The 27,992-nt window shown below is 47.2% G+C and overlaps 1 protein-coding gene across 1 annotated transcript; it reads right to left on the bottom strand.

Annotated features, from left to right (window-relative positions):
- Positions 1–1,378: 1,378 nt before the first annotated feature.
- Positions 1,379–27,992, bottom strand: LMCD1 (LIM and cysteine rich domains 1; the record flags this gene model as incomplete). The annotated part of the gene is made up of 6 exons (XM_080625345.1): positions 1,379–1,537; positions 1,996–2,211; positions 7,229–7,564; positions 12,708–12,963; positions 13,909–13,997; positions 27,966–27,992. The coding sequence occupies 6 exons, from the start codon at positions 27,990–27,992 to the stop codon at positions 1,379–1,381; spliced, it is 1,083 nt and encodes a 360-aa protein (XP_080481471.1).

Below are 27,992 nucleotides of genomic sequence, written 5' to 3'. Positions count from 1 at the left end.
TCCAACTCTCATTTGCAAGTTATTTTATCATAAGCAAGCAAACATCCACAGCATGGAGCATGCTTTAAAGGGAAACCAGCATCTTCTGCAGCAGAAAGAAAACCCAGGGACTGCGAGCTCCTTGCACATTCACCTCTGCAAAAAATATTCCAGTTCTCCGGCAAATAATGTGCATTTAATACAGGAAAAAAGACTGAGCACGCAGACATCTGCCAGCCTGGGCTAGCTGATATTTTCAGTGACTACCAGAAGCATTGCTTGATGTAGGGAACAAAGACTAATGGCAGAGACTCAGTGCCAGATCCTGGGATAGTGTCACCCCTATCAGATCCAGGAGGTCACAGGGACCTTCCCTAGGGATGGGAGAGCTGCAGGACAAGGAGCAGGGCAGAGCCCAGGGCAAAGGTGTTGCCAGGCCCAAGGGGAAGGTACAGTTCCCGGGTGTTTGGAGGGGGTCCACTGACATTACAGGAAAATCCTGGCACTGCAGCATTTCGGGCGCAACCCCCAGACAGCTTAGGCTGAAAAGCTGCTTTCTATAAAATTCCTGGTCAAACCCAGCCAAAATAAAGGCCTGCACTTTAAATGCTTAACAATGTTCAGCACTGCAGTAGAACACAATGCTGCTCTGTGGAAACACACTTGCCTGCAGTAGCAGGCAGCTGGGGGCAGGCAAGAGGCTAGGGAGCCTGGTTTTGCATTCCCATTTCAGGACTAAAGCTCGCAAGCAATGAGCAGTCAGTGTTCTGGGGCAAAGCTGCACCCTTCCCATCTCTCCAGGGTTAAACCAGTCTCCCTGTGTGCCAACTTGTTATTTATGCGTTATTGTACACTAAGGAGGAGAAAGCTACAGCTACATGTTGCTGCAATTTTATATCATTTGCTTTCAGAAAGTAATCACCCGGGTTAATCAAATTCTTCAAACCCATGGCTTTAGTACAGCTGTCAGCAGCCTGTTAAACTTCCAGTATGGATTTCCAAAAATATGAATAGCCCTTGGTTTTGACCACGGCCATAGGTTTAGTATGCCAAAAGTCCCTCTTGACATGTGTTATTTCCAAAAGCCTATTGCAAGATTATAGTTATAAGAAGCTTGGAAAGACTTTATAAAAAGAACAGCACAACACAGATCCTCCTTTCAGTCACTCCTAGCCAGATACACCATGTACCTCTCATTCACAGGCATGAGTTTCTTTTGCTTCCTCCCAAAGGAAATAATCTCCTGCAAGCTGTATTGGATGCAAAGGGGCACTTAGTTGCTTGCAAGTGAATAGCCAGGCTCTTAATTGTATTTTAACCTTCCCCTTCTCATGTACTTGTCAAATAACCCCAGTTCTGGGACCTCAGGGACCCCACTTTGCCCCAGGCTGCTCCCTGCTCAGAGGTGTTTGCTTTTGCTGCAGGTCGTGCACAGGAGGCTGGTGTTGTCCAGAGTGAAGGGTTTGCCACTCAGCAGCGTCTCGCACTCCAGGCAAGCAAAGTGCTTCTTGTGCCAGGCCATGCCTTCTGCCTGCTGGTAGTCTTCCGAGAAGATGATCTACAGGACAGACAGACAACTGCTTATTTCCACTGTCTCACCAAGCTGGAGCAGGGCAGGAACAGAGAGAGCCCACCCCATGCATCCCAACAAATAGTCAGCCATGGAGGCCAGGATTTGGGAAGGGGTAATTAAAAGACATAGGACCTCCTGAGCAACGAGTCATGGGCTGCAATTAAGCACTATAAACCCATCAGGTGTTAAATACAACTAGAGCTGGGTTGTTGCTCTGAGACAGATACAGCATCACCAGCTGAAACTATCATTAATATCATGCTGTTTTGCCCCATTTTCTTTAGATACCTTCAGCTCCCCAGAGCTGCAGCCTGGTGACCAGCACCAGAAGGATGCCGCTCCCAGAGGGCATCTCAGGAGGCACAGGTAGGCAGGCAAGTTATGAAGCCCTGAATTAACCCACACCAAGACCCCAACAGGGTCAGGGAGCAGCCAGACCCTACCTCATCGCAGCCAGCGCAGCGCGGCCGGAGGCTCTCGCAGTAGTGGCGCCCGCACCAGGCAGCCCCGCTCTTCCAGAAGTAGATGAGGTCGACGAGGGGCTCGGAGCACCGGCAGCACACGAAGCACGCCGGGTGCCACTGCCGTGAGTAGCCTGCCCTGTCGGCGTACACCACCGGGCAGTCCTCAGGCACTGCCTGCTTGCAGGTCTCGCAGTGCTGCAACAGAGACAGTGGAGTGAGCATGGACCACGTAGCTGGTTAAGAGCACAGTTAGCAAAGCACATCTCTAAGCACACTCTCTAAGTGCATCCTCAATGCTTCCTGCTTCTACATAGCCTGGAGGAGCTGCGGCGCCACTGTTCAACATCCCATAGCACCAAGGAGGACAGTGGAAATAAAACATTTAATTCCAGGACTGCTAAGGTGTGCGACTTTGGTTGATTTCATTTGAGCTCTTGTTCTGTGAAGGGAATCTTGACGGCACCAAAGCCCAGCTTCACAGCTGCATCACCAACCTGAAATGAGGCTGTAGAAACAGTGCAGCGAGGTGGAAGAGCAAGGAAACGCTAAACTGAACAGAAAGCAATGGTTGCAGCTCAAGAAAAGTGCTGGGAAAACATCTCAATTGTGTTGTAGGACTCAGACAACACAAAACATCACAGGGCACCCAGAGCCAACAGAACAGATACCTCTCAGCCTATCACACTTCACATCCTGTGCAAACATTTGGATCAGTGCTATGCATGGACAGAGTATCAAGATGTAAAATGGTTAGAAGTCATTATAAATATATATTGGCTAGTCTTCCCCTGGAATACTGTTTACTTTTGTCCACAGCCACATCCAGGCAGGTAGGAATAGCACTGCCCACCATCAGCTAAGTGTCTGGCTTTTAGGACCCTCCTCCCAAGATAAAACCAAAATCACCAAAATGCCAAGGTTCCCAGAGTTAGAACATCCTCTAGTGCCGAACTGCAGCACGGCAAAGATGTTATTTTGCATAGAGATTAGAGACTTGGTTCTTTTCTCACTATGTTTTAATATATACATCTATGCATAAGACAGATGTCACTTTCAGCACAGTGCTTTCAATTTATAACAGCCCAATTATTAGACTTGGCTAATCTGAAGATTAATTAACATTTATGCACATTGCACACAAGGCCAACTGGGCTTACTCTTTATCTGTGCCTGCAGAGTGATCCTGCGATTAGCTTAGAGCAAGCTTTAGAGCTCTCCTCTCGGAGGCTGACAACTGATGAGCTGTTATTTAAATTCCCATTTAAGTCTGGATAGTCCAGGTCAGGATAACAACTTGGAGTCTGTGCTTTGTCACTCCCTAAACAAAACACTCTTAAGTAGCGGCTGGAGTCTCTTCCAGCAGAGCCCTTGGCTGCAAGGCCAGACTTCTACTAGCAGTCTGCTGGAGGTTTTATAAAACCAAGATGCAGCGTGAAGCAGCTTATGTGTCACATGTGTTGTGGCTTCAGCTGCTGTGCCCAACCAGACTGTTTGCATGGCCTTGTCCTCCCTCCAGCATGCTCCAGGCAGCACAGGGTTGGGAGTTTCCTTGCATTCAGATGATGGATTTGCCCACAAATACTCTGATTTAAGCCAACAAGCTTCTAAAAGGTGGGTAGAAGAGACACAAAACCAAAATTCCACACCAGAAGGTAAATAACACTTCCTGAGCTGAAGGAGAACATCAGGAATGGGGCAGGAAGAGTAGAGGGGGACATTGCGCAGGGCAGCTGTGGTCCACAACCTGAGGAACACCACCCTGATGCCACAACAGACTGAGAAACTCACCCCCCTTTGAGCCTCCCTGATACAACCCCAGTAAAGCAGCAGCAGAAGCAGCCTCTCTGGGGCACAGAGGCAGTGGGGCTTCTCTGTCAAACCAAAGGCAAGTTTCCCACCACATCCACCCTTTGCTAGTTCACGGCCTGACTGCCAGAGACCATTCTTTGCATCTGGGGAGTTTTCTTAAACTCATTTTGCCCTTTACACAGCAGAAGGCTACAGGCCTATCTGCACCCACCAAGTGGCTTTTCTCTGTTTTGTTACTATTATTTGTAGCACGCCTCGCTATTGCCTCCTCCTTGGTTCAGTCTGGATTTTCATTAGCTGCCCCGCAGCCCTTGCAGCGGTTCCACCACGCTGACGGGCATCTCCTATTTTACCAGGAAATCCAGTATGACTAGTGAAGGCAGCAATAGAAGAGAGACAAAATGTTTCCTGGCTTGGCTTTTCTGCAAGTCTGAAAGGGGATACGTCTGCTTACACCACTCCTTCTACTGCAAAGGGCTTCAGACGCATTTCTAAGTACTCCCAAGACCCACACCAATGAAGGAGTAAGCTCAGTGCCGCAGAAGCCGTGCTATTTCTGGTCTGTATGAACAAGAAAACAAGTACATGAAGCTGTCATGCTCAATGTGGAGCACTACGGGTACACCAGCCTCACTGGCAGTGGGGGCAGATGGGCACCAATGGATTCTGCACCCACTGTATGTGACTGAGGCCGTATTTTTCCTTACCCCCCTGATACCTCCCCAAGGCACCAGATTTGGGTGAGTCAGGGCAGCAGAACCCAACCCTGCAGCTGCCTCCGAGGGTGACAGTGCGGAGAAACCACCAGAGCCATCCATCCCAGCCCTGCTTATCTTGCAAGATCTAACAGCGAGAACAAACATGAGCAGCTTTCCAACTCTGAGCTCAAGTTTCTTGCCAACATGGACCATTAGAAAAACAACTTATTTTGCCGTTTCTTTCTATGGCAGTTATCCACAGGGCTTTTCCTAAGCATCATATAACTTCCACCACCCTGCCACTTACACTAAATAAAGTGGCTCTTCAAATTTGAGATGGCATTACAGCTTGGTACTTATTTTACATCTCCATCATCTGAGGAGAGGAGTGAAGGCTTTATCAGCAGAGTAACCAGAGGTGTCGGCCAAGAAAGTGTCCCTTTCTCCTAAGCTTTTCCAAACTCACCCTCTCCACTACTTTGCAATCACAGCTCCCACAGAACCAGTGCCCCAGATGCCACAAGGCTTCCCCAGAGCACTCCCTACATTGGTAGCCTCAGGCTTTTGGGGACAATGGCTGATTCTGATCAACTGCTTCAGATTTTTTTGATTCCAACACAGTTGCTTAAAATACCAGAAGACTTTCCAGTTCTGAGGGGGTTAAAGATGATTTTATGCTCATTGGAGAACACTCAGCTCCTAGGACAGACTTATTGCAGTGATGGGGCCCCTTCTCTGCAGCCGAGATGAGTTCAAAAAGCTGCTTGAGCTCAGATGCCTCTCTCATGGTGATTTACATTGGCCCTGTATGTTTTCCTTTGCACACCAATTTCAACACAGCTGGCCTGAGTGTGCAATAAGAGGTTTAACAACCTTAGCACAGGGACCACACAAACACCCAAGGAAATTCCAGCTTATTTCCTGGTGCAGCTTTGGTGCTTTCTGGGTTCATTCACTTCTAGAGCAAAGGTAATGTTGTTTTTGTTTTGGAGTGTGCTGATGTACATTTCAACCCTGAATACAGTGAGAACATTAAAGCCTCCAGTATCACTGGCTTTATGCACTTCATTTCTCAGTCCCTTCACGTCTATTCTCAGCCTTCATATAGCTCATTTCGCTCACATCTACTTTCAGCCTCACACACATTGCAAAGTGCTATCTATCATGAGATAGATATGGCAGAACTTTCTGTGGCAGAACTTTCCCACCGCAGTTTCATGAAAGCCGGCAGACCTTCTGGAAGTTCAGCACATTTCAGATCTTGGGACACAGTTCATTCCTGTCAGGTCAGCAGCATTAATTCCCGCACAGGAGATCAAATCAAAATGGACACTGTTTTCTTAGAGGGGGAAACAGGAGGCCTGTCTTAGTACAGCAAGAAACCGCAGCACTCCATGGGGCTGCTGTAAACTGAGCAGCACAGTGCATTGGTCAAAGTGGATCTTCTACAACTGCTTTTGAAGTGGTTTGATTTTTCAGCCAGCGCCTTGAGAAAAATGATGCTTTAAAACTAAGGAGAACAATATCACAGCTATGTAATTTTGGAAGGACAAATCTGCAATCTAAGTAAACCCGCATTGCTAAGTTAACCTTTATTAATAAATGTTTAATAGAAACCTTCCTTTCTCGGCTATTTTTTGATTAAAATTCTTTGCCTGATTCAGTATTTTGTTGCAATGGTGAAAAGCCTTTACTGTATCACTGGACTCTGAAAGTCAGATGCATATGAGTAGAAAAGGCCATAGCAGAGGGGATGCATTACCCAATATGGAATGAAAATGAACATGTTACAATCTCAGTGCAGCAATGGCAAGAAAAATCTTGCCTTATAAACCTTTAGACACCATTTTTCTTTTACAGCTTTAAAACCTCTGCTGCAAGTCACCCTCACAAGGGACAGTTTGATATATTTTCACTCACCATATTTTATGATAAGCATTTGTTCAGCAACCACAATGGCCACTCCAGACAGCACTGGGAGAATATAAATCTGAAAGGGTGTTAGGGAATCTCAATCATTTCCCTGTGGAAATGTATTTTTATGCTCAGGGGCATCTGTTCAAAGTTCCCCCAAGCGATTACAGCCCTGGAAGCACTATCTCCATGTTCACAGCTCTGCATTAATTAGAGTGAACCACCTCCTCCTGTCACTTGCAGTCTTTCCACTTGCTCCGGTCTGGATTCCTAGCTGGAAACACTCACTGACTCGCAGTGAGATGCCTTGAGTACCTTATTGACTCACAAGCACCCAGGGCCGTGTCATGCCCAATCTTTCAGAGCTGCCAAGAATCCAAAGTCAAAACCACTGCTTGTGCATCTAGCAGAAGGTTTACTTACCCTGGTGGTTCAGCACAGCTTTTGCTGTGGAGGGAGGGTGATGAAGAGGAGATTATAACCACCTCTCTTCACCCCTGTTAGACAGACAGGCAGGACTGGCAGGAGTACACAGGTCCCACTAGGGTCTTTCATTGTGCTCTACAGAAGCATGCCATGATGCAACTGAGCATTGCAGCACTGCTTCAGTTGCAGCCCTGCAGAATCCCACAGGAGCAGTATTGTGAACAAGGAACAGACATCCCGGGCTGAGGCAATCTTTCCACCCCTCTAGTTGAGACCAAAGCTGTTTCCTGAATGCTCCCCAAGCGCCAAGCAGAGCTGGGACACCCTATCCAGCCCATCCCACCGTCATGGACCGCAGCACTCACATACTGCCCTCCTGCAGGCACGTTCTCCAGGGTCCCATTGGTGGATTCAGGGGGTTTGCTGGCTGCAATGCTCTTGTCCTGCTGCTTCCCCTCCTCCTTCCCCGCGCCACCCTGGCCTGGCAGAGCCACCTCCCCAACGCCCAGCGCCTCAGCTTTGTACTTCTTCACAAAGTCTTCCATCAGCTTCAGCTCGCCCTCGGCGAGGCCGCGGCACTGGGACGGGTCGTGGTCGTACAGCGGGAGCTGTCTCATCAGCTGCCGCCGGCGGTAGTAGGCCCCCTCTGTTCCTGCCACCGGCTGCATCTCCTTCGGGATCAGCTCCATGTACTGCATGGCCTGGGATAGGGAGAACACCATTAGTTACCAAGTCTCCTTTAGCAGGGAAGCGCAAGCACTCATCACATCCATAGTGCTTTGCAAACAGATGCTCTGCTGACATTATGGAGCAGTGGCAGAAAACATGGCCCTTCCTTCCTCCCTTTGTGTTTTTCTAACATTTCAGGAATGAAGGGCTAAACTTACTCAGATGCAAGTAGTAGCCAGGCTACTGTTAATCATTTCATCCTCAGAAAACAGGTTAGGTGGGGTTTGGATTTGTTTGGAGTTTTTCTTCATTTTTTGGTTGTTTTGGGAGTTTTTGGTGGTGTGCTGGTTTTTAAGCCAAACAAACCCCCCAGAACTCCCCAGGAAAGCACTGAAGACTTGCTTCACTAGTTTTACACCCAGATCCCAACACACCGTTCCTCACATGCCACTATCCTGAGCTGCTGAAAAGACCAGAAATCTATAAACATCAAGACCAGGCAGCTTCCTACTGCCTTGTGCCAGGACAGGGACAGCTCCAAGGAGCAGGTCAGAGCCTGCATCAAGACACCCCATAGCCCTCATGGGTTGCATGCAGCACAGTTTACAGTAAAAGCTTCCCTTTTATCAATTAAAACCAGAATCCTAATTCAGGAAAAAAGCAGTCAGCAGCTGAGACTGTATGTAACACTGAGAGCCGCCAGTGCTGCACAGCTATTGATTCTGCAGGAAAGCGAAGGTGTTTGGTCATTGATGCCCTGCAACATCAAAAGTAAATGCCAAGAAGCTATCAAAAATAAAGCCTCCTACTCAACTGGCTACTAGCCACTGTCTTACAAGCGGATTAAACCGTAATCTTGCAAGAGGTCTGTCCCATGCTGAATTAGCACTTGCAGGACAGCGGGGTCTGTACAGTTAACTTCTGCTGGCCTGGTACTGAGGGGAAGGGAGGTTCCCACTCAAGGCATTTTTCCTATTGTAGTGTGAAGAGCTACGGGGCAGCCAGTTGGCACTCTGCCATTTCGCTTTAAAGACCAGCATCCATCTGCATTAGATTTGTTTCTGACTTGGTCAGCATTTGAAATCTGAATTTTACAAAACGCAGAGAAGCGATTAACTGTTTACTGCGCATGGACCAGGTCAGCTGGGTCTTTTAAATACAGAAACATCTGCACAGCACCAAACAGCTCATCACATCTGCAAGAACTTCAAAGTCAGCTTCCACCTCAGCTACTTTCAGCCGCATAGAAACAGTGCAGGGCAAGATTTCTGCCTGAAGATTCACAGCAGCAATAGATGAATTATTTAATAGAGGCAGGGCTTCTTCCCTATTTCTTAGCGTGCACGTTAACATCGCTGCACAATATGTTACACATCAACACTCAGTATATCATGCCCCTGTGCAATGGCAGGATTGATATCCAGGAGTTTTTCCAGGGGAAGAAGAAGCACATGAGAGAAGGTGCTGCTTGGGAATAGCTGGTTAGAGAGCTACGGGATGCTGTAGAAGTTATCTGGTGCACAGATGGCTTTCACAGAAGTGAGAAATCCTAATAGGAACTACAGAAGCAAGAGAAAACAATTCCCGACAGCTCCTCCCAGGCCTCACACAAGCACTGCCCTAAAAAATGAGGGTATTGCTGGTATTATCCAACAACTAGAAAGAAAAACAACCAAAGCCTCAATGCTGTACAACACAACTTCAGGACAGCAAATGCTGCACAGTCTGCACTGGCTTGGTGCAGCTGCAGCAACAGCACTAGCAGAGTAGTAGCACAGTAGGATCTTAATGAAAGAAATTCTTAATCCACTACAAACGTGCCAAGACTAATGAACACTTCTACCAGCGCTATGAGAAAGCACCATGCCAGCACATGCATGTGAAGCACCTTGTTCCACTCTAGCACCAGACTGCCAATTGCCAGTACAAAACATCTGTGCCGAAAGCAAGAGAGAAAAGCGAAGTCTTAAGCCTTTCTTAAAAATACATCTGGAGCGCTCAGTAGCAAAGTCCAATATCTGCCCAGAAACATGGTGGGATTTCACTCACTGATCAACAGAATGCTTAAGGTTATAATTGCCGATGTCATAAAACATCCACAGAATACCTCAGCGAAAGCAGGATGAGGAAAAGTTGTTTCTTCTGCTGCTACCACGTATTACCACGGTGAAATGCTTTACTCTGTTCCCTTAGTGCAGATAACAGTGAAAATCCAAAACATTCTTCCTCAAAATTAACTACTGCACATCAGATATTTTATGATCTGTTCTTTTCACTTTCCTCAAGGACCTTGAATATCTACTTCATAGCTTCTCCAGGCATGGCTTAATGAAAACACACTCTGAACTTCCTCCTATTATTGGACCATCCACTTCAAGACAACGCTATTAAAAACAACCCCAAGTTTCCAGCGTGCCTTCAGAGGGAAGCCACTGGAGCGAGTCAGTTATGCACTAAAAGCTTTTTGGCCCAAATCCCTTTCAAGCTATCCGGAGAATAGCTGACATCCCGCATTGCTCCTGAAAGCTTGTCAAATTGATCTTCAGACCAAAACTCATCAAGGCTATCTACAAAGCTCCTGGATGTTGTTTACTTGCACTAAGATATCTCCTAGCCCATTCAGGCAATATGAAGAGTTCAAAAGCTTTCATGAAGCACGTACCTTCTAAGCTGCCCCTTTAACAGCATTCATGGCAGGAGGGGGGGGGGGAGTTTGTCCCAGTGGGTGGGGGTGCTGCCAGGCTCCCCAGTGCCCCCATTGCACAGGGATCACCCCAAACATGCACCCACAAGGGGTTATGGTTGATGTTCAGGCTCACAGAAGAAGAAAGTGGTCCAGGAACTGCAGAGTTTGGGCATCCTTCACAGCAAGGAAGTGACCCTGCCCCAAGGAGCCGGCAGCACAGCTCTGCAGCCAGCTCAGAGCTGTGAAACCCGGTTTTCTGATAAATCCCAGGCCGGGCAGCAGGCTTAACGATCAGGCTGGATGGGAAGAGTGCCATCATTGTTCTCCCTATCCTTCATGAGCTCCTTGATTCCTCCCGGGACTTGCGGAAGGCAAACACTGGTTAAACAAACATTCCTGCTAGGCAAGCTCCTACCGAAGGGAAGGAGGCTGAGAGCAGCAGCACTACAATTAAACAGCCAGGCAGTCAGCTGCATGGGGGTCTCAGTCTCTCATTGAAGCCCAGTGGTCTGCTCCAATTAGCATCACAGGTCCCAACTGCATTCTCAATACAGTCTTCATGCCACCCGCAGTCAGCCTTTCCAAGGGGGTGAGGGCAACTGAGTTAAGAAGAAACAAGTCTGCCTCTTGGGTCTGAAGCTGCAATTTCACATTTGTTTCAATTCTTTAAAAAAATCTGGTTGCAATTTCCAGCAGCTTTAAACTATTTAATCTGAAGAGCAAAAGCTGTCCACTAATGACAGTGTAATATATAATGGTTTTAGTACCACAATACAGTTAAAAGTCAGTTAAATGCTTTCCCTCAGGAAGTGCTCTGCTGGCTAACACTGCCATACACCAAAACACACTTCCATTCCTTCCCACACAGCAATATTACTTGCCTGGATGGAAGCTGGGGCTGGGGTGCTTGTTTTCAGATCCCATCCTCGGCACAGGGCCACACTCCCCATCTCCCTTTCTTATCCTGAGTTCTCTTTACAAAACCTGAACCAAATGTTTTCTTTTATTTGGACCAGACTATGTTTATCTGTAAGGAAAAAGATCCCAGCTCAGTGCTGGATCTGGGAGAGGTTCCTCAGGAAGCAGCAATGGGCAGAGTTCATGCCCACGCTGGCAGGAGCTGTGTGCAGGATGCTCTCAGCCACAGAGCTCAGCTTCACTTTCCTTCAAGCTATCACACCTTGGCACCATGAGTTTCCATGTTCCTGCTCCACAGGGAAGGAAGCTCCATGAGTCTGCTGGGAATACGGACAGGCTGCTGTTGGAGAATCCCTAGGCACAGAGGCTCCATGCCCAGTGCTCTGCTCAGTCAGCCTGGGCTGCTGCAGGAGGATGTTTCCTACTAAAGTGATGCTCTTCTGGGAGCAGGACACAGAGAACCCCAAGGAACAACCACCTAACTGCCCACCACCACAAGTTCAACCTCCCCTCCGACTCCTCTGCTTGCCCAGCAAATCCAAGCTGAAATTAAAGAGAACAGCATTACAAAGCAGTTAAGCCATGAGTCAAGTCCTGTCGGCATGCTGTTTCAGCTCTTTCAGTGTTCCTACAGACAGTTGTCCAGGCCTGGGGTGATACAGCATTCAACAGGAAACAAGGCTGCATTCTGTGGGGGGTTTAGGGCCATTCTGTGATTTACAGCAGCACAAGTCAGCAGTAGTTGCACTCCTGGCTAATAAGCTTGAGATGCCAGGTCTATTTTAAGTCCAAGATTTTAATAACTACCTCATCAAGCAAAGAAAAAATAATTATCTTCTATTTTAAAGACAATCATTATTTTGCTATCATCATTAAAGCCCATTTCTATAACAGAATAATTTACAAACACAGCCCTGGATGTAGATGCAGCATTACTTTTTTCCACACTGATTTATTTTCTCTGCTTCTGAGGCAGACTGAAGCATGATCTCTTGAAGTGTTTGCTGAAAAGGCCTCCAGGTAAGTGGAAGTGTCCCAGCTACCTCCACCTCTGGAGTAAACTTCTTGTCCTTGTGCACATCCCACAGCTTGCACAGCTTTCTGCCTCCTTGGTGCCCAGGGAAAGCACCAAACCCCAGCCCTGACACCCCGAGGTGGCCTGGCAGAATTGCTCCCACATCCAGCCCATGGCTCTGGAGCAGGCACACGCCTGCTTGGGCTGTGCAGGTATTGTACAACCGGCAGGACAGAAGAGATGGGATCTCTCCTTAGCAATGTTTTTACTGGACATGAGCTTTATAAAAGCAGTGAGCATTCTAGTTGTAAAACCCATTAAGACTTCTCCTAGAAATGTAAGCAAAGCTATAAAACCCAAAAAGCAACCCATTCCCCTCTCCCACCTACCGCAGTTATTTACATGGTTTTCCAAAATACAAAATGTTACGTGATTTTAGCTCTCTGAGGCAAGTTGTATGTTTTACTGTTTTTCCCCCGATAACTTTATTCCAGAGCTGGGTTATGACCTCCATTAAACAACAACTACCCACCAAACGCACCATGAATTATCTTACCAGCTTCTGGGTGAGCCCTGGTGGAGCCCACTCATACGTGATGGTGTCAAAGGTGGGGTCTTTCCGAGAGACGATGGGGTTGGTGATGATCATGCGGTTCCTTTTGTAGATGCGAATGCCATCACCTCCTTTCACCCGGGCAGTGAGCGTGGCATACTTGGAGTCTGAGAGCAAGCGCCCAATCTTCCGATCGTCCTCCAGATCCGAGCTCAGGCTGTGATCCTCCTGGCTGCACTTGCACGACTTGCAGATCTTTCTGTGGGTGACAAGCAAGATCAAGCTTTTGATGAGAGCTGGGCCATAAGAAGCACACGATCACACGATGGCTCAGCCTCTTCTGAAGGTTAAACACAGAGCAGGGTTATGGCATAAGACCTGTGGCATGTGGGCTCCAAGAGGTCCATGTCCTCCTTGTGTTGGGGGCCCCAGAGCTGGACACAGTACTCCAGGTACAAAGGTCACACTGCCGGTGATGCAGCCCAGAAAGCCAATCATATCCTGGGCTGCAAGTACACGTTTTCAGCTCATGTCCAGCTTTTCTTAACAGAGGGATTGGCAGTGGCAGAGCAGAAAGCCACAAACCCCATCCCCAAGCAAAAGCAGCTGCAGCAGTGCTGATATAATGCTGCCTCTAGCCCACCACAGGAAGCTGCTACTCCCTGTGAATTTTGAAAGCCCTTTCAAGCATCACTGTATCTCCCACCCTCACCAGTCTCCAACAGCTAAGCACCAGCACTACCTTTCACAAAGCTTTATATACCATTACAAAAGTGACTGCTAAAAGGAATTGATAACTTGTCTATCATTTTAATTATCACACCTTTATGATTTATAGCTAAGTCTGTAAGGCCACTCTCTGCTGGCCAGCCTGGCTTGCTGCCAAGACCTGTGACCAATCTAGCAGAGATAGTCAGCTCCCAGGGAGGGGGCAATGGTAACAGATGTGGAAAAGAACCCCAAACCCCAGGCATGAGAGCCCCAACTCAGTTTAAGCAGGACCAGTGAGGGAAAGGGGATGGAGAGCAGGGAGCATGAGCATCTCCCCAACTTAGCAGCTGTCCTAGCCAGAGACTGTGTCTCCTACACCTCCCAACACACCTCAGGTGCTCTGCAGTTCTTTGCATGCAGTCACTGGAGTCTGAACATCAACGGGACCAAAGGGACAATGTCAGGACAGAGGCCATCAGGACCAGGACATTACCTCCAAGAATGTGGCTCAAAGCCTGTGCACATCCCTCTGCAGCGTAAACAAGGCACACCTCTTCCTGACTGCGGCTGGCTCACCGACATCTGGAAAAGAACAGGACACTGGAGTTGGAAATGCTTTATCTTCAAAGATTATCTGAGACTAGAATACTAATTCTGTGTTTTGTCCTTCAAATGATTTCTTCAGCCATGCCTTATGTCCTGTGAAACCTCAAACCTCCCAGAGGCCACTTGAGCGCTGTCCATGCAGACCTGCTCAAGTTATTTAGAGATGCTTGGGATGAAGATTTTCACCTTAAAAGAGAAAATGGCACATCCGGAGCAGTGTAGGGGGGACAATGCATCAAACACAGTGAACATGCACACACCGCAGATAGCCACCTTAATCTCATGCACAGAGGCCTCAGGTCTCATTAAAATGCTATTTTTATTTACCTTATATTTTGCAAATGATTCTGTGCAAGTGAAATTTCCTCCAGTGGGACATGAAGTGCACTGCCATAACCTGATGCTGAGCTTGCTTTACCGCAGCTTGGACCTCCTCGGTCTTTCTACAGAGGCCCATCAGAACAGTTAAGGCTGCAGAAGTTTCTAATGCTGGAGAGGCTGTTGCCTGCCTATGCAGTATTAATCTAGTCCATATGCGCTTCTGTGTTATGACAGCATATGATCTTGTAATGAAAGACTATGTAAGCCTCCTCCAGCACCAGCTCCTCATCTTCCTCACCCAGCTCCAGCTCCTCTCCCCACTCAGCAACCCACAGCCCTTGTCCATGCACACTGCCTCCCTCCCCAGCAAGGGCAGAGGCTTCCACAGCTTTAGATGGGGATGGGTAGAGGCAGTCTTTGCCAAACCCCATATTCCGAGGGAGGGATCAATAGCAGTAAAAAGAACAGAGGGTATTCTTACAGTATGCACTGGGGGAATGTGCTCAGCTCCTTCACTCTGCAGTGCTGTGGGTGGCTAAATCCCCCTTTGAGGAGGCTCTGCAGGGATCCTGCACGGGTGGCTAGGCACTGCAGGCAGTGGTGTAGCTGGTGACCAGCCCTAAGCTCTGCCCAGCAGCACTGGGCTTCACAGCTCCGGGATGCAAAGCTGTTGATGACACTGGCAGCTGCTCCTTCCTCCTGCTCCCACCCAGACCCACTCATCCCACTTCCAGCACCAGCTCCTGGGCTCCTCAAAGCTCCTGCAATGATCTGGAGCACCCCAAGGTCTCCTCTGACGTTCAAACTCATACTCCAGTTTTCAAGAGAAAAAAAATAAAGAAAAAATTTTATGGCACTTGGTTAGGAAAGGCATTCAATTTACTTGGAAAACCCAGTGTTGCTAATAAGGACAAAGCTTTTATGAACAGATGGTTCTGGAAAGAGCTGGGTGCTGGTTTGCCAGTTTTAAGGAAAACAAGCCTTTACATAGTCGTTTTTGCACAGAACTATCAAGCCTCCACACAAGGCTGCTTGCCCTTGAGAAGCACAGCCCAAAGGATATGAAACGGCCCATTTCAGCTCACTTAGCCCCCGGGACTGCTATTTCATTTGTGCCTCCGATTTCACCTGTAGTTTTCACCTCTTCTCACCTGCAGTTTTTCTAGATGTTTTGAAGCCAGTGAAAAGACCTCTCACTCTGGGAATTCGTAAAAACACATCTTAAAAACAGCCTTAACATGCACACACACTCCCCACCCTGCCCCAGAGAAACAGGCCATTTGATTCTTCAGCTACGTGCCAGCTCTCCAGAAGAGAGATGTTTAAGATCCCCACAGACCACACAATCTTGCCAGTTCTGGAATCATGTGCTCAGTGCCCACTAACTGATGGGGATTTTTAACAGACTCTGATCTTAATGAGTTAGAAGCTGAGCATAGGCAAGTGACTGTGAATGGCTGTTTATTTAAGATACAAACATCTGGATTAAATAAGCTCATTTGGAAAAGCTTCATTACATACAAGAGGAAAAGCAAAGAGAAAAGCCTTATCAGTAGCGAGCATCAGTACATGAAACCCCCATAACCAGCCTGATACTTCACAGTCTAATTAAGTGCCTGCGCAGGAGCTCACAGCCATTTGGGGTGACTACCAGCCTGTGACCTCCACATTGATCTGTATACCCAGTGTTTCACACTGTTCCTTCAGTGTTAACAAGCCCCTGTCTCAGTAGTTCATTCTACTTGTCCAACCATGACTTCTGGTTCATGTCCTAGGTCCAAGTGTAATTGAGGGTAACTGATGTTTACTCAGTCTAACCCATGGAACTATCTACTGAATCAGTGCTCCCAGAACACCCTCATGCCAGCTTTCCAGAGCAGGCTGGCACTACCCATCACCCCAATTAGCTGGAGGATCTCTGCCTCCAAGCTGTTGGATCTGTTTTAGACATCTACCCAACTCCAAACACTGCCATGCAATGGCTTGGTCATGACCGTCCATTGCCAAGGGCAGAGTGAGCATCCCAAAGCCTGCCAGCTGGCAGAGCTGTGATCAGACGGGTGGTGCCCCGCATCACTGTGGGCTGAACAACAACAGACCCATAGACAAGTCCAACAAGTGATTCCCAGCCAAAGGGTGGCACAGCCCCTCCAGATGGGGAAAGGGCACGTAACCACTGGCTGCTGCTCTGCCTTGCCCCACAAGCTCAGGGCCCTCTGGGCAGCATCTCCTCATGGCTGCCCAAATCACAGCCACATCTCTATTTGGAGGACAGCATTATCCTCCCTCAGAAGTGGAGGGAGGTTTGAGCCATTCATTTCCATCTCTGTGCAGGGGCCAAACACAACAGGCGCCGCTGCCTGTTTTTCGGGCTGCCTGGTCAGCAGGACTTCCTGCCCAGATATGGAGCTTCTCCTCACAGCTCCACTCCGGCTCCTTGAATATGCATAAAAGGAGATTTCTTTAAGAAACAGACAGAAGACACTGCAAAAAAAAAAACCCAAACCCAGTAAGATAATGGGAAACAAATGCTCCCTTGACTATCTTAGACTCCACCTATGCCCAAGCCCATTTGGGAACAGCAGTGTTAAACAAGGCGATATTGGAGTTTAAGAATTTGAAGACATTTGTAATGCCTGTAAAAACAGGCCTGTGTCAACAAACCACTTGGAAGAAAAGCAAATTCTGCTCACCATGACTAGATATACAACGCATTTTGAGAGTTCTGATTTGGCTTTGTGTCTTATAGCATTCTTGCTATTAAAAGCGAGTAAGCAAACCAGTGCAGAGGAAATTCTTCGGTAGTGAAATGATAGGAAATTGAGGCCATTCTACCCACAAAAACATCTCTGAACAATCTCAGGAATACACAGTAATAGCATGGTTCACTATTACACTGGCCAAAGGCAGGGCCATCCTAGACACTGGTAAGTTCACTCAGTGGTTGGAAAATAGAGCCTATTATGACAAGAGACAAGGAAAACATCCAAACATGGGTCCACCTTGGTTTGCAGTTTGAGGACTCATTTGGAAAGGAGCACTGAGCTTCCAAAGCAGGTCTGGCAGGATGGACCCCTGGTTAGAAGTTATGAGCAGGTCAGAATCCCAGCTCCACCAGCCTGCTCCATTTGCAGCTCAGCTGAGACTCCAGAAGGCTCTTTTTGTGTATCATCACGCTCTGACCAGCCCAGCACACCTTGGCTAATGACCCCTGGCCAAAGGATGTACTGAAGCTAGTTTGACAATAGGGTCTGGTATGAAACGACCATCCTCAATGACACACGGAGAAAATGCTGGGGTTCACATCCACATGACTTGAAAATCCTTCCAACAAGTGGAAGCTTCTTCTCACACTCACAACCAGTTCAGTGCCAGAGATTCAATATATCCAACAGGAGACTTCAGTCTAAGCTTAGGTGTTTCCCAGCAAAGGCTCCTCTAGAAACAACCAGGTTAATCCTACAGACAAGGAGACCAAGCTTCTAGACCACAAATAAGCTTAACTCAGACCTGCCTGTGCTCAGACACACCAGCTATCACAGGCACATACAGTGAGCATGTGCCACTGGGGCTGTTTCACTGCCTGCAGCCTGGCCCCACCAGTCAGAGGCACCCACCTTTGCTAAAGAATTTGATACTGCAACTGCACAAGGGAAACAAAGTCATGAGTCTGGCACTTGCTTGTTGGTGATGCTTACTTTTCTTTTGTTATTTGTCTGCTCCTTACATCATCTTCCTTCAGCTATGCACCAGGCACAACATCAAGACAGACTTGGTAAGTTCATTTTGATCTCCAGCAGAAGCATGCTACAATGTCATGAGAACACAGAACAAACCAGTGTCTTGGTTAAGTGACAAACAAGGTGGAAAGAGGAAAGTGGAGCTAGGTCCAGCTGCTAAATCAGTCACTGTAACAAAAGGATGATAACTGAAGTAGGAGATGCTTATCAGATCAGGGATGCTTGGACCATACTCCCTAAGAACACAAACGCCCTGAAAAGCCAAGGTATCTTCTCACAGGATGGTTTTGCCATTAGCAGCACATACACCACATACCACAGCAAAGCGCAGGGCAGCCTCAGACAGAAGAAAGCAGCCCTTTGGCCAGCAGCACTGTCCATCATGCTGCTGTGGATGGACCTGCAGACCTGTCATAAGAGTCACAAACCCACCTGACACTTTAATTTGCAGTTGCATTCTCAGACCAAACCTGAAATAGAGTTCAGAGCTGGGGCAAGTTTGGTCAATGTGGTTTTTAACCAAGGGCTGTTGAAGACTCAAAGAACATACACCCTCCTACAAGAGTTCATTTCACACACAGTGATGGGACGTGAGGAAGACTCCGCTTGCTCCAACTTGTCATGCTCAGTGCCAGCAGAAAGCACAAGTACCACTGGAGCAGATCCATGAGTGGGCTGAAGGGTAACCCTACAAGAGCCTTATTGCTCCCTGGCACTGCAGCATGTGTCACCCGCTGCTCTCCATCCTCTGTAAGGGCTTTGGGGACCAGCCATGCAGCCACCACTCCAGAAGGGCTGGTAGAGAAGGGCCCTCCTGCCTCTGCAGAGGCTTCTGGATCCCAAAAGCACTTATTGCACAGCACCTTATTTGGAGACTAGAAACAGCGATGGAGTCACGTCACTACCTCAAGTATGTTTTCTCCTCCTTTTTAGGGAGGGGAGAGGAAAAGCTGGTTTCCAAAAAGTTACTACAACTTCACAACAGCCCTTCAGAGCAGAGGTCCTCACTTCACCTCTCCCAAGCACTCCTCAGCACCCATGTAAACCTTTCTGTGTAGCCTTTGGAAGGCTGTCATGCAGTCTTGGTGTTAGATAACCTGCCTCAGTAAATCACAGCCAGGGCAGAAGACAGCTTAAGTGAAGCAAAAGGGGCACATGAACACTTTGGGTGGGTTCCTCCAGCTGCAACACGTTTTGGAGATTAATAACTCTAACTTTGAGAAAGTCCCTTGAACAAAGAAAAAGTCATACAAGATTCACATGGGTGGGACCAGTTTGCTCAGCACAATTTTGAGTTTAGGGATCTGGATAGATACCAATTAATTTGTCATCATTACTTGACTATAATAGAGCTAAGCTTACATAATAATAGGGAGCTAACTCGAACTTCCTTAAGGATTTTCAATAACTGGAGGGTGCACGTGTTTCTATCTAACAGAAGAGGTATCACAGCAATAGGAACACTGCAAGCTCTGGAAAACTACACCACCACCAGTTAAAGCTAAGAAGCTTTTTACCTGGGCTGCAGCAGAAAATATTTTGCTATTGGGCTTAGCTGATTCAACACATCCAAAGGTCTGTGTTTTAGTTAAAAGCAGGAATAAAACCAGACTCTGTGCATACAAAAAGCCTCTTTGGTTGCATTTTCCTTCCTGTTGTGGGTCCATCAGGGCAAATTTGCTATAATTGTCTTCTTAGACACAACCATGCATTGCACCCAACTATCTTACGTACATCTGAGCATATATACAATTGCCTCTCTTCTAGGAAGAGAGAGAGGCCAGCAGTCTGTTTGATCAAAGCTGGGGAGTTCCAACACTCTCCTCACGTGTAACACCAGCTACTGGCCAGAAAAAGCTTCTCTGGCATGGCCAGGGACACAGTGGCATGAACCTCCCCACCATAGAGAGCTGTGAAGCTCATCTGCTCCCAGACAGCCCAGGGCTGGTCATCCTATGAAGCCCCATAGAGACCCTGGGCTGACCTGGAGCTGCGTCCAAAGCTTTCTTCAGAGTACCTCATTTGAAAGACTTGTCTCTGCAAAGCCACAGGGCATCAGCAACAGGAACAGAGCCATCACCGAGACCAAGCCTGGGGCATAAGAGGTTGCCCTAAACTTAAGGCACAGCAGGACATTTGTGCTAGCAATGAACACGTCTTATGCTGCTCCCTGCAAATCTTCTACTAACTGGAACTACCATAGTTTTTGTTCTTTACACTACTGGGAATCTTAAATAAGGTATGTTTCTAATAGCTATACACAGTAAAGGAGCATCTAAGTAATATTCAGACTGAACTAACAAGAAACCCATATGAAATAGTCTCAGTCCTATTTTAATTTCCTAATTCAAGCAGAAAACCAGATGCATTAGCATTAAGCTTCTCAGTTACCTGATCAAGTCACCAAGACTGTTTTCCTTTCAGCGGATCCTATGCTGGCAAAAGGTTCACATTAGTCCAACAAATCTGAACTCACAGGTGCTTGCTTAAATGAGGCCCTTTAATCATTTGGCTAGCATTTGCATATACATTCAATGCAAGGGCAGTTATCACTAGCACTCCTTAGGGTATCCATAAACCTGCATCTCAGCAATGCTGACGGCTGAGCTCTGCATTCACAAGGTGCAAGGGACGAACACGTCAAGAGTCAATCCTCAGTTAGGTATAACCTAAACAATGGTCCAAAATTGGACAAACTAAAGTACAAAATCATCAGCTCTGGAGATGATGCCCAGGAAGTGGATTTTTCTTTCCACTTTGTCAGTGTCAGCACTAAGGACACTGATACAAGAGAGCAGAAGAGCCACAACAGCAGAACTGCTGCTCCTGGAACACATCAACTTGTCCAACAGTTTTACATCTTGGGTATTACATTAGTTCTCCACTCCTGCTGATGACCAAACATCCTCCTTGACAATACTTGATGCCCAGTGAGGTTCAGGTGTGCTCAGGAGTCAACTCCCAGTACTAGCACAGAAGAAAACTATCCAAAACATACTTCGGACCAGCAGAAGGGCAGGCAGGAGGGCTTGCCTCGAGGGGGAGACTCTGGGCTCTGCTAGACAAACTTTTGTGGATTTTAGAAGGGACTCCTTGACAGCAGCTGCAAGTGGAATAGATTTGTGTAAGGGCAAACAACTCCTCTTAATACACACACTTGCTACTATAATTTTGACTGTGAAGAGTGAAAACAGTGAAGGATTGTTTTTTTTTTTCTCATTTTCATAGACAGAAAACATCTATTGTAATCATGACCTGAAAGCAATTCATTTCCCTGCCAGATCCTGAGCAAGTAGTTATCCAAATTATTGCATTCACAGAAAAAAAAATCACTTACAAAAGACTGTCTTTCATCTCAAATTCTCCCCACAGGATGTAAGTCACCAGTGAATGAGTTGGTCTCATCCAGAATACTGATATTAAACTTTGCAGAGTGAGAAGTTTGCTGCCTTTTATTTTAGCAACATAAAGACCAGGAAAAGGCACCAGTATCTGAGGAAACTATTCCAATGGAGCTGCCAGATCTCAACCTACAGGATGAGAGATACAACAGAACCAGAGCCTCTGCAAATAACTCGCTCTTCCAAGAGCGCATAGTTGGCAGCATTCCTTTCTCCACTAACAATGTGTGAATTAATGATAAGAGAAGGGCAAACTGGAAAGTAAGATGAATAGATTCTTCCATAGGCAAGATAGTGTTTTAGACGCTTGGTCTTAATTATAAAACCAAGTTAAGCTGCAAGTAGGTGTATGGAATGGGAAGAACTCACCCAAATTTAATTAAACAGCAGCTGTGCTGGATTCCAGAGTGCTCAGGTAAGTCTCTCATTGTAATCCCCAGTTACCTTCACTTTGTCCTTCCCACCTCCAGCACACGGAGAAGATGCTGAACTTCCATCAGGAATGGGGGTCTCTGGGTACACTCACACATTGCACTTCAGGAGCTGCTTCTATCAAGTTTCCGTATAACATGATTGATTTAGTCCTCCTAAATACCTTCTCACCTCTGCTATTCACATTTCACAGCAGCGATTAAGACACAAGAGAGCTAAAGACATGCCAAGGGCACAAAGGCATTTCACAGCAGAGCAAAGGGCAGAAGCATGCCTGGACCACCAATCCCTCTCCTCCACCCCATCTTCCTGCACTGCAGCCTCACTGTATCAGCTCCAGCATTTCTATAGGGTCTGGTCACTATCATAAACCATTCCAAAAATCTCAAAAGGCCCATCCAGCTGTATAAGAATGACAAAAAAGATAGCTTGGGCATGAAGCATTTAACAGGCAAGGTATAGTGAATTAGCAGCTCTGACAGCTACTGAGAAGTTACTCAGCCTCTGGGGTACAGGTCTGTGTTCCCACCCCAAATGTCCAGACCCAGGGCAGGTACTTTAAGCTAGGAGAAATACTGATCAGTTACTATATCCTGATGCTCTGGATTAAGACACATGACTGACAGAAGCCAGCTAGCTGTCCTTCTGCAGACTCCCTGCTGTAGCTGGCATTTGCAGATGCTCTTTAGTAGTCCAAGCAGACTTGGCAGCACGTGTGATGGGAACACAGGGGATACTTTTTCCATCCCCTGAAGCTTTGTAATTTTGACAGAAGTTGCCTTCTTATAGAGAGTGAATAAAATAAAGTGAGGTGGTTCTGAGAGACACATTTCCAGGTCTTCAGAAAAAGCAATTCAATACATTCAAGTTAATTTTGTGGCTGTTGATGTCCTGAACCCTACTGCAGATGCTGAAGGGCTGTGCCACCTCAACTACTGCTAAGGGATAGGCTACCGGCCACAATGCTTCTGGGCAAATTTGCTTCCCTATGTTCCTCTGATAAACAGATTTTTCATCCTATGGCAGGTTGCTTCCCATTGAAGCACTATCTAGAATGATTTTCCAAGGACTATGTAAAATAACAGAACTTAGCCTGTTTTCTTAGTAGGTAAGGCAATAAACCTCCAACATTTAAAGCTTCCAACAGATACATACAACTGTGCTAGAAATTAATAATGATATTTGTACAGCAGTTTGTATAAAACAGTCACCCAGCTGCTTTAATACTTCAGTGTTTCTCTTTAATGCAGCTTTAACATTGCAGGCACAAGCAGAAACTACTTTCCTAGAAGCATGTATTTTTGCTTGTCTGAAAGCTACATCTAACAGCATCTACCATTAAGTACTAGCAGAAAAACATCTTCCATCTTCCTTATTTCCTACTACTCACCCATCCCTTCCATTTCCCTAGTGCTTTTATTTGCACCATTTGACTTAAGTGAGTCAGCCGGCACATGCTCCTGTCCACTAGTGCCTATTTGAATTCACTCAGATCACTCAGTCCCTTCTGCTGAGGAAGAGACAGCTTTCCTTTCCCTTGCCCCTCTGATTGATTCTAAAGGGCTCTGATTCAGGGGAGCCATTCCTGAACAGGTTTGAGATATTGCACCCAGTGAGCTAAGCACTAACAATTTACAATGCCTTATCTGCCAGTAATTAAGTCAAAACTGCCCTTTGTTTCAGTTGTATCAACTGCTTTTAATGCTTTAACTCATGAGCAGGGACACTGAAGGGGAGTTCAAAGCCAGCACACCCAGAAGGGAGTACCCACTGCAGAAGGAAATAACAGCTTTGGAGCAGCTCGGAGACTTTTAGTAACTGAAGAGATGGAGTCAAAGGGTTTAGAGTAGGTGAGACGGTAAAAGTGTGAGGAATCAGGCTGGTAACCAGCATCAGGAAACTCTTCTTCTGCCAAAAACTGCAAATAGCTGCCCCGAAATCTTTCCCTTTCTCTGAGCCCCATCTTTAAATGGGGCATCAAGCTAGGACATCTTGATACCTCTTTTCCTGAATGGCTGAAATACAATATTTCCTTTGAAAACAATAAAAAGTTCTCAACCTAAACAAATACTCCAGACAGAGCTCCCCTACAGGTCAAGAGGGATTTTGTAACTTGTAAATTGTATTTTATGGGGCTGAACTTAGCTCTGAGTCCAAGTCCCAAATAAGCTCTTTAACCCATGTGCTGCTTTATGATTTCATATCTATAAATACTTGTTCAGTGCTAAGCGGGTTTCTTCATTAAGATCAACATCTGTTTCCCCATGACAGCTGCAGCGGCACTTCCTCCCTTGGGTTCCAACACAAGGGCACTGTTCTTGGGCAGGGTTTCAGTCCCACAGCAATCAGAGGGCACACCAGGTGATACAGCCATCTCCACAGCCATCAGCCAGGTAAAATCCAGCACAGGGACCAAACCCTTTGTCCATCAAGAGAAGCATTTACAGGGAAGGCAACACCTTTTCATAATGAACCCGAGCTTCTGCTAGTGGAGGCTATAACCAGAAAACATGAACATGAAAGAAGTCTACAAGGGATGAATAACATTTGGTGGTCTAATTACTAGTTATGAGATCCAACTTTCAACAGCAGAGGTGAAACTGCTTGTACCATTACTGACAGCACTTATAAAAGCAAGCACTAGCACATTTATACAAACAAATCCTAGCGCATTTAAACAACTAAAAAAGAAACACGGCTTTGTGGGCACTCACTGCAGTTTACAGCACTTGTTATCTTTATCACTGTGTGCCTGAATGGCCTAGAAGTGGTTTTGGACAGAATAGAGGTCTCTCAGATGTGTCCTGCAGAAGATGACTTCTGGGCATAGCCCCCATTATTTAGGGCTACCTTTCTCTGTGATGCCAGCCATCTGCCTGAGCACTCACCATTCCAAGGTGAAGTCACAGGTAGAGATTCAGGCAAAGTGCCCTGCACACCTTGATCAAGGGATATAGTTTATGAAAAAAAATGAAGTTGCGTCTCCAGTGTATTCAGGTATTTTAAAAAGCTCTACAGTTTTGGACTCTAAAAGGGCAACTTCCTAATTCTTAATAGTGTTCCCATTCACGTCTGCAGATACATATGCAGAGGAGCCTGCAAGTGTCCAGATACTTTGCTGATGGAGAAGGGAGGCTTCTGCCTTCCCCCCACATCACCCAGACTCCTGCACGCACTGAGACCAATTTATCACACCAGCCGCAATGCCTTTTTCCTGTCCTACAGTCTGCTTCAGATGTCTGCAAAAACCCATTGCTAAAAAACTGCAGAAAGAAAAAGTTCAAGAACCAAAATTTGTATTAACTGAGTAAACTTTACCTTGGCTTTGAGCAGTGGTTTTAGCTTAGTGGGTTATTTTCCTCTCCTGACAAAAATGGACTGAGTTTAGTGAGAACAGTACACAAATCCTGCTGCCTGCACGGTCCAGCTGAACCAGCTCCAGTAACACACAAAATGCCAGCCATCACGCTTTATCTTTGTTTCACGTTTTAACTCTCCATTTAGAATTTAATCTAAACAACCCATTTGCCAAACAGAATGCCGGCCCGCTCATGCTGTTTTAATTTCCTCAGAAAGAATCCCATAATACGCTAGGCAAGACATCAACAATAATTAAACCCAACAGTGATTGAAAATCGAATTTTCAGGGCCTTGCAACAGGCCCTAATGAGTTCCAGACTTGCTTTCCCCGACTTGCTCAAACTGGTTGCACAGCACTGCCAAGCCAAATTAAAATCTGACAGCATTCCACCCCATGCCCAGAAAAAGTGCCCTTCTCATGATTCAGGAAATTAAACAGCCGTCTACTGCAAAGACACCCATTTGTCTTTGGACATGCATTATTTAGACAGTGATCCAGGGTCTGTATTTTTCTATCTTTATTATGTCATTCATATCCTTTTTGAAAGGCAATCTAGCTGGGACTTTTCTGTTTTTAATACTGACATGCCCAGTTTCACTCAGGTGACAGGAGACAGGCAGCTCATCAGAAGGATTATGTGGACAAAGGGCATCATGTGCTCTTGCCCCACACCAGTGCTCTGAGTAGATCTCACAGCAGAACTACACCCTTCCACTGCAGACAGTCTCTACGGCACAGATTTAAGTGAAATTAATAACAACGTCCTGTTCTTTGCGCTTCCACCAAGGGGAGCCAAGGATCCTGCCACATGTTTCACAAAGGCTCTGGTGGTTTCTGCATTCAGAAGTCTCTCGTGGTGAACTGTAAGCCCCTTTTGTACCGCTGTGCAGCCTCACAGCTCCATCCCCTGTGGGTAATGTTCAAGAAGCTCCTGGCAGACAGGTCCAGTGCAGTGGCAGATTTACTAGGGCATAGCTAAGCTCAACAGCACAGATTCGTTCAGCCCTCCTTGCTGCCCATGTCTAGCCCTGCTCCCTCACAAGGTACCCCCACCCTGGGGCTGCTGGCAGGGCTTTACCCTACTCCAACCCTCCAAACCCCATGAGCAGCACTCTAGGCAAGGCAGGAATTGGGCTGCTGTCTGTCTGACAAAACTAGACTGACCAGCACACAGTGGCAGTTGCCCATGAGAAAGGGTCAGTTTTCACTCTTACAGGATCGATCTCCACCCAGAGCCTGGTGATAGCTTCCCCAGGGAGCATCCGAAGATGTCCTCCCCCCCCCCCCCATAAAAATAGGGTGCAACCAGCACCCTATGAACATGCCTAAAAGGTTACCAGTCACAGGGACCCTCTGGCAGAGGACACGTTGCTCGGTCTCTAGGGATGATACACCAGAGGAGATCTCCTCAGCTGGTCCTCACCAAGCAGGGACAGGGGAGATGGGCAGAGCTGGGCACAAGAAGGATGGAGGGAAGGAAGGAGGAAGCCCTCAATCCCACCTCACAGCACCAGATATTTCAGGCAGGACACAGAGCAGGAGCATCATGCTGCAGATGATAGTGCATTGCACAGCCCCAGCCACCCAGATTGCAATGCAGACACAAGCCCTGCTGCCAGACACCAACATTTGCCCGGGACAGCCTGTAAGGAGCATCTCGTTTTCCACAGAACTCGTCAAATAGTTTTTCTTCAGATCCAGCAGTTGCACAGCTCAAACCCAATAGGATAGAGGGAGCTACACCTCAACGGCAGACAGGCTGAGCTTCCCATCCTGACAGTCCGGGAGGGAAGTCCCAGGACAGCAGTGGCAAGAAATGTCTCAATAAGCTCCCAGCACATAGTGCCATCCAGCACCAGGAAGGTCCCAGCAGAGCCACAGAGAACAGTCTCAGGGCATGGCACATGGTACTACGCAGTCAGGGCCATCTGGCATCAGAGATGGGATGACAACAATGTTGAAACTGAGAAGTGCTGACATTAGGTGTCTAGCTCATCTCCTAATTATGCAGTGACAAAGGTACAGCAAGTAAGGTCACAGGAGCAGCTGCTCCCTGACAACCCATTCCACATAGATTTTTATTTAGCAATTAAAATCCCTTCCATTCAGCCATGCCAAGAGGGCCTTTTAGTTATTCTGGTTCTTTTGCTCATCAAAAGACATCGTGGCCAAGACCCAGGAAATCCCAGGGAAAGCAAGCCTCTGACAGCCAGAGCATAAAGAACAAACGCTTTCCAGCGGGTCTAAAGGGAGACCAGCAACTCCCTCCAAGGACACAGGCTCAGAAGAGCGGTGGTCAGAGCCTCACACAAGTTAGTCTAGACGACAGTTGCTTTTCCAGCAAAAACTTTGTTGAAGTTGGTTTCTTGTATAGCAATAGGAACAAACCCAGACGCAGTGTGGCTGAGCAGACCCGGAGATGGGTTTTGCCCACTCCTCGCCTCGGGCGTGCTTTCCCCGCTCCTCCTCGCCCATCGCAGCCGCTGGTAGTGCACAGGAGATGACTGGAGGCGAAGCGATACGGGGGGCGAAGGAAGCGGAGCAGGTTAAACCGGGTAGCCCTGGCGCGCCTTCCCGAGCACGCAGCCACCCCCGGCACCGCGCAGCCTCGGCGAGGAGGAGAGAAGGGGAAGCAGCACCCCAGGGGTCTCCCCGATCTGTCCGCTCCCCGCCCGCGGCGCGGACCCACCTTCTGCACCCCGGGGCTCAGCTCCAT

The sequence above is a fragment of the Psittacula echo genome, assembly GCF_963264785.1.
Source record: "Psittacula echo genome assembly, chromosome: 9".
In the NCBI taxonomy this organism is placed as follows: domain Eukaryota; kingdom Metazoa; phylum Chordata; class Aves; order Psittaciformes; family Psittacidae; genus Psittacula; species Psittacula echo.
Note: the sequence above shows the minus strand (reverse complement) of the source record. Positions and strands in the feature narration are given on the sequence as shown.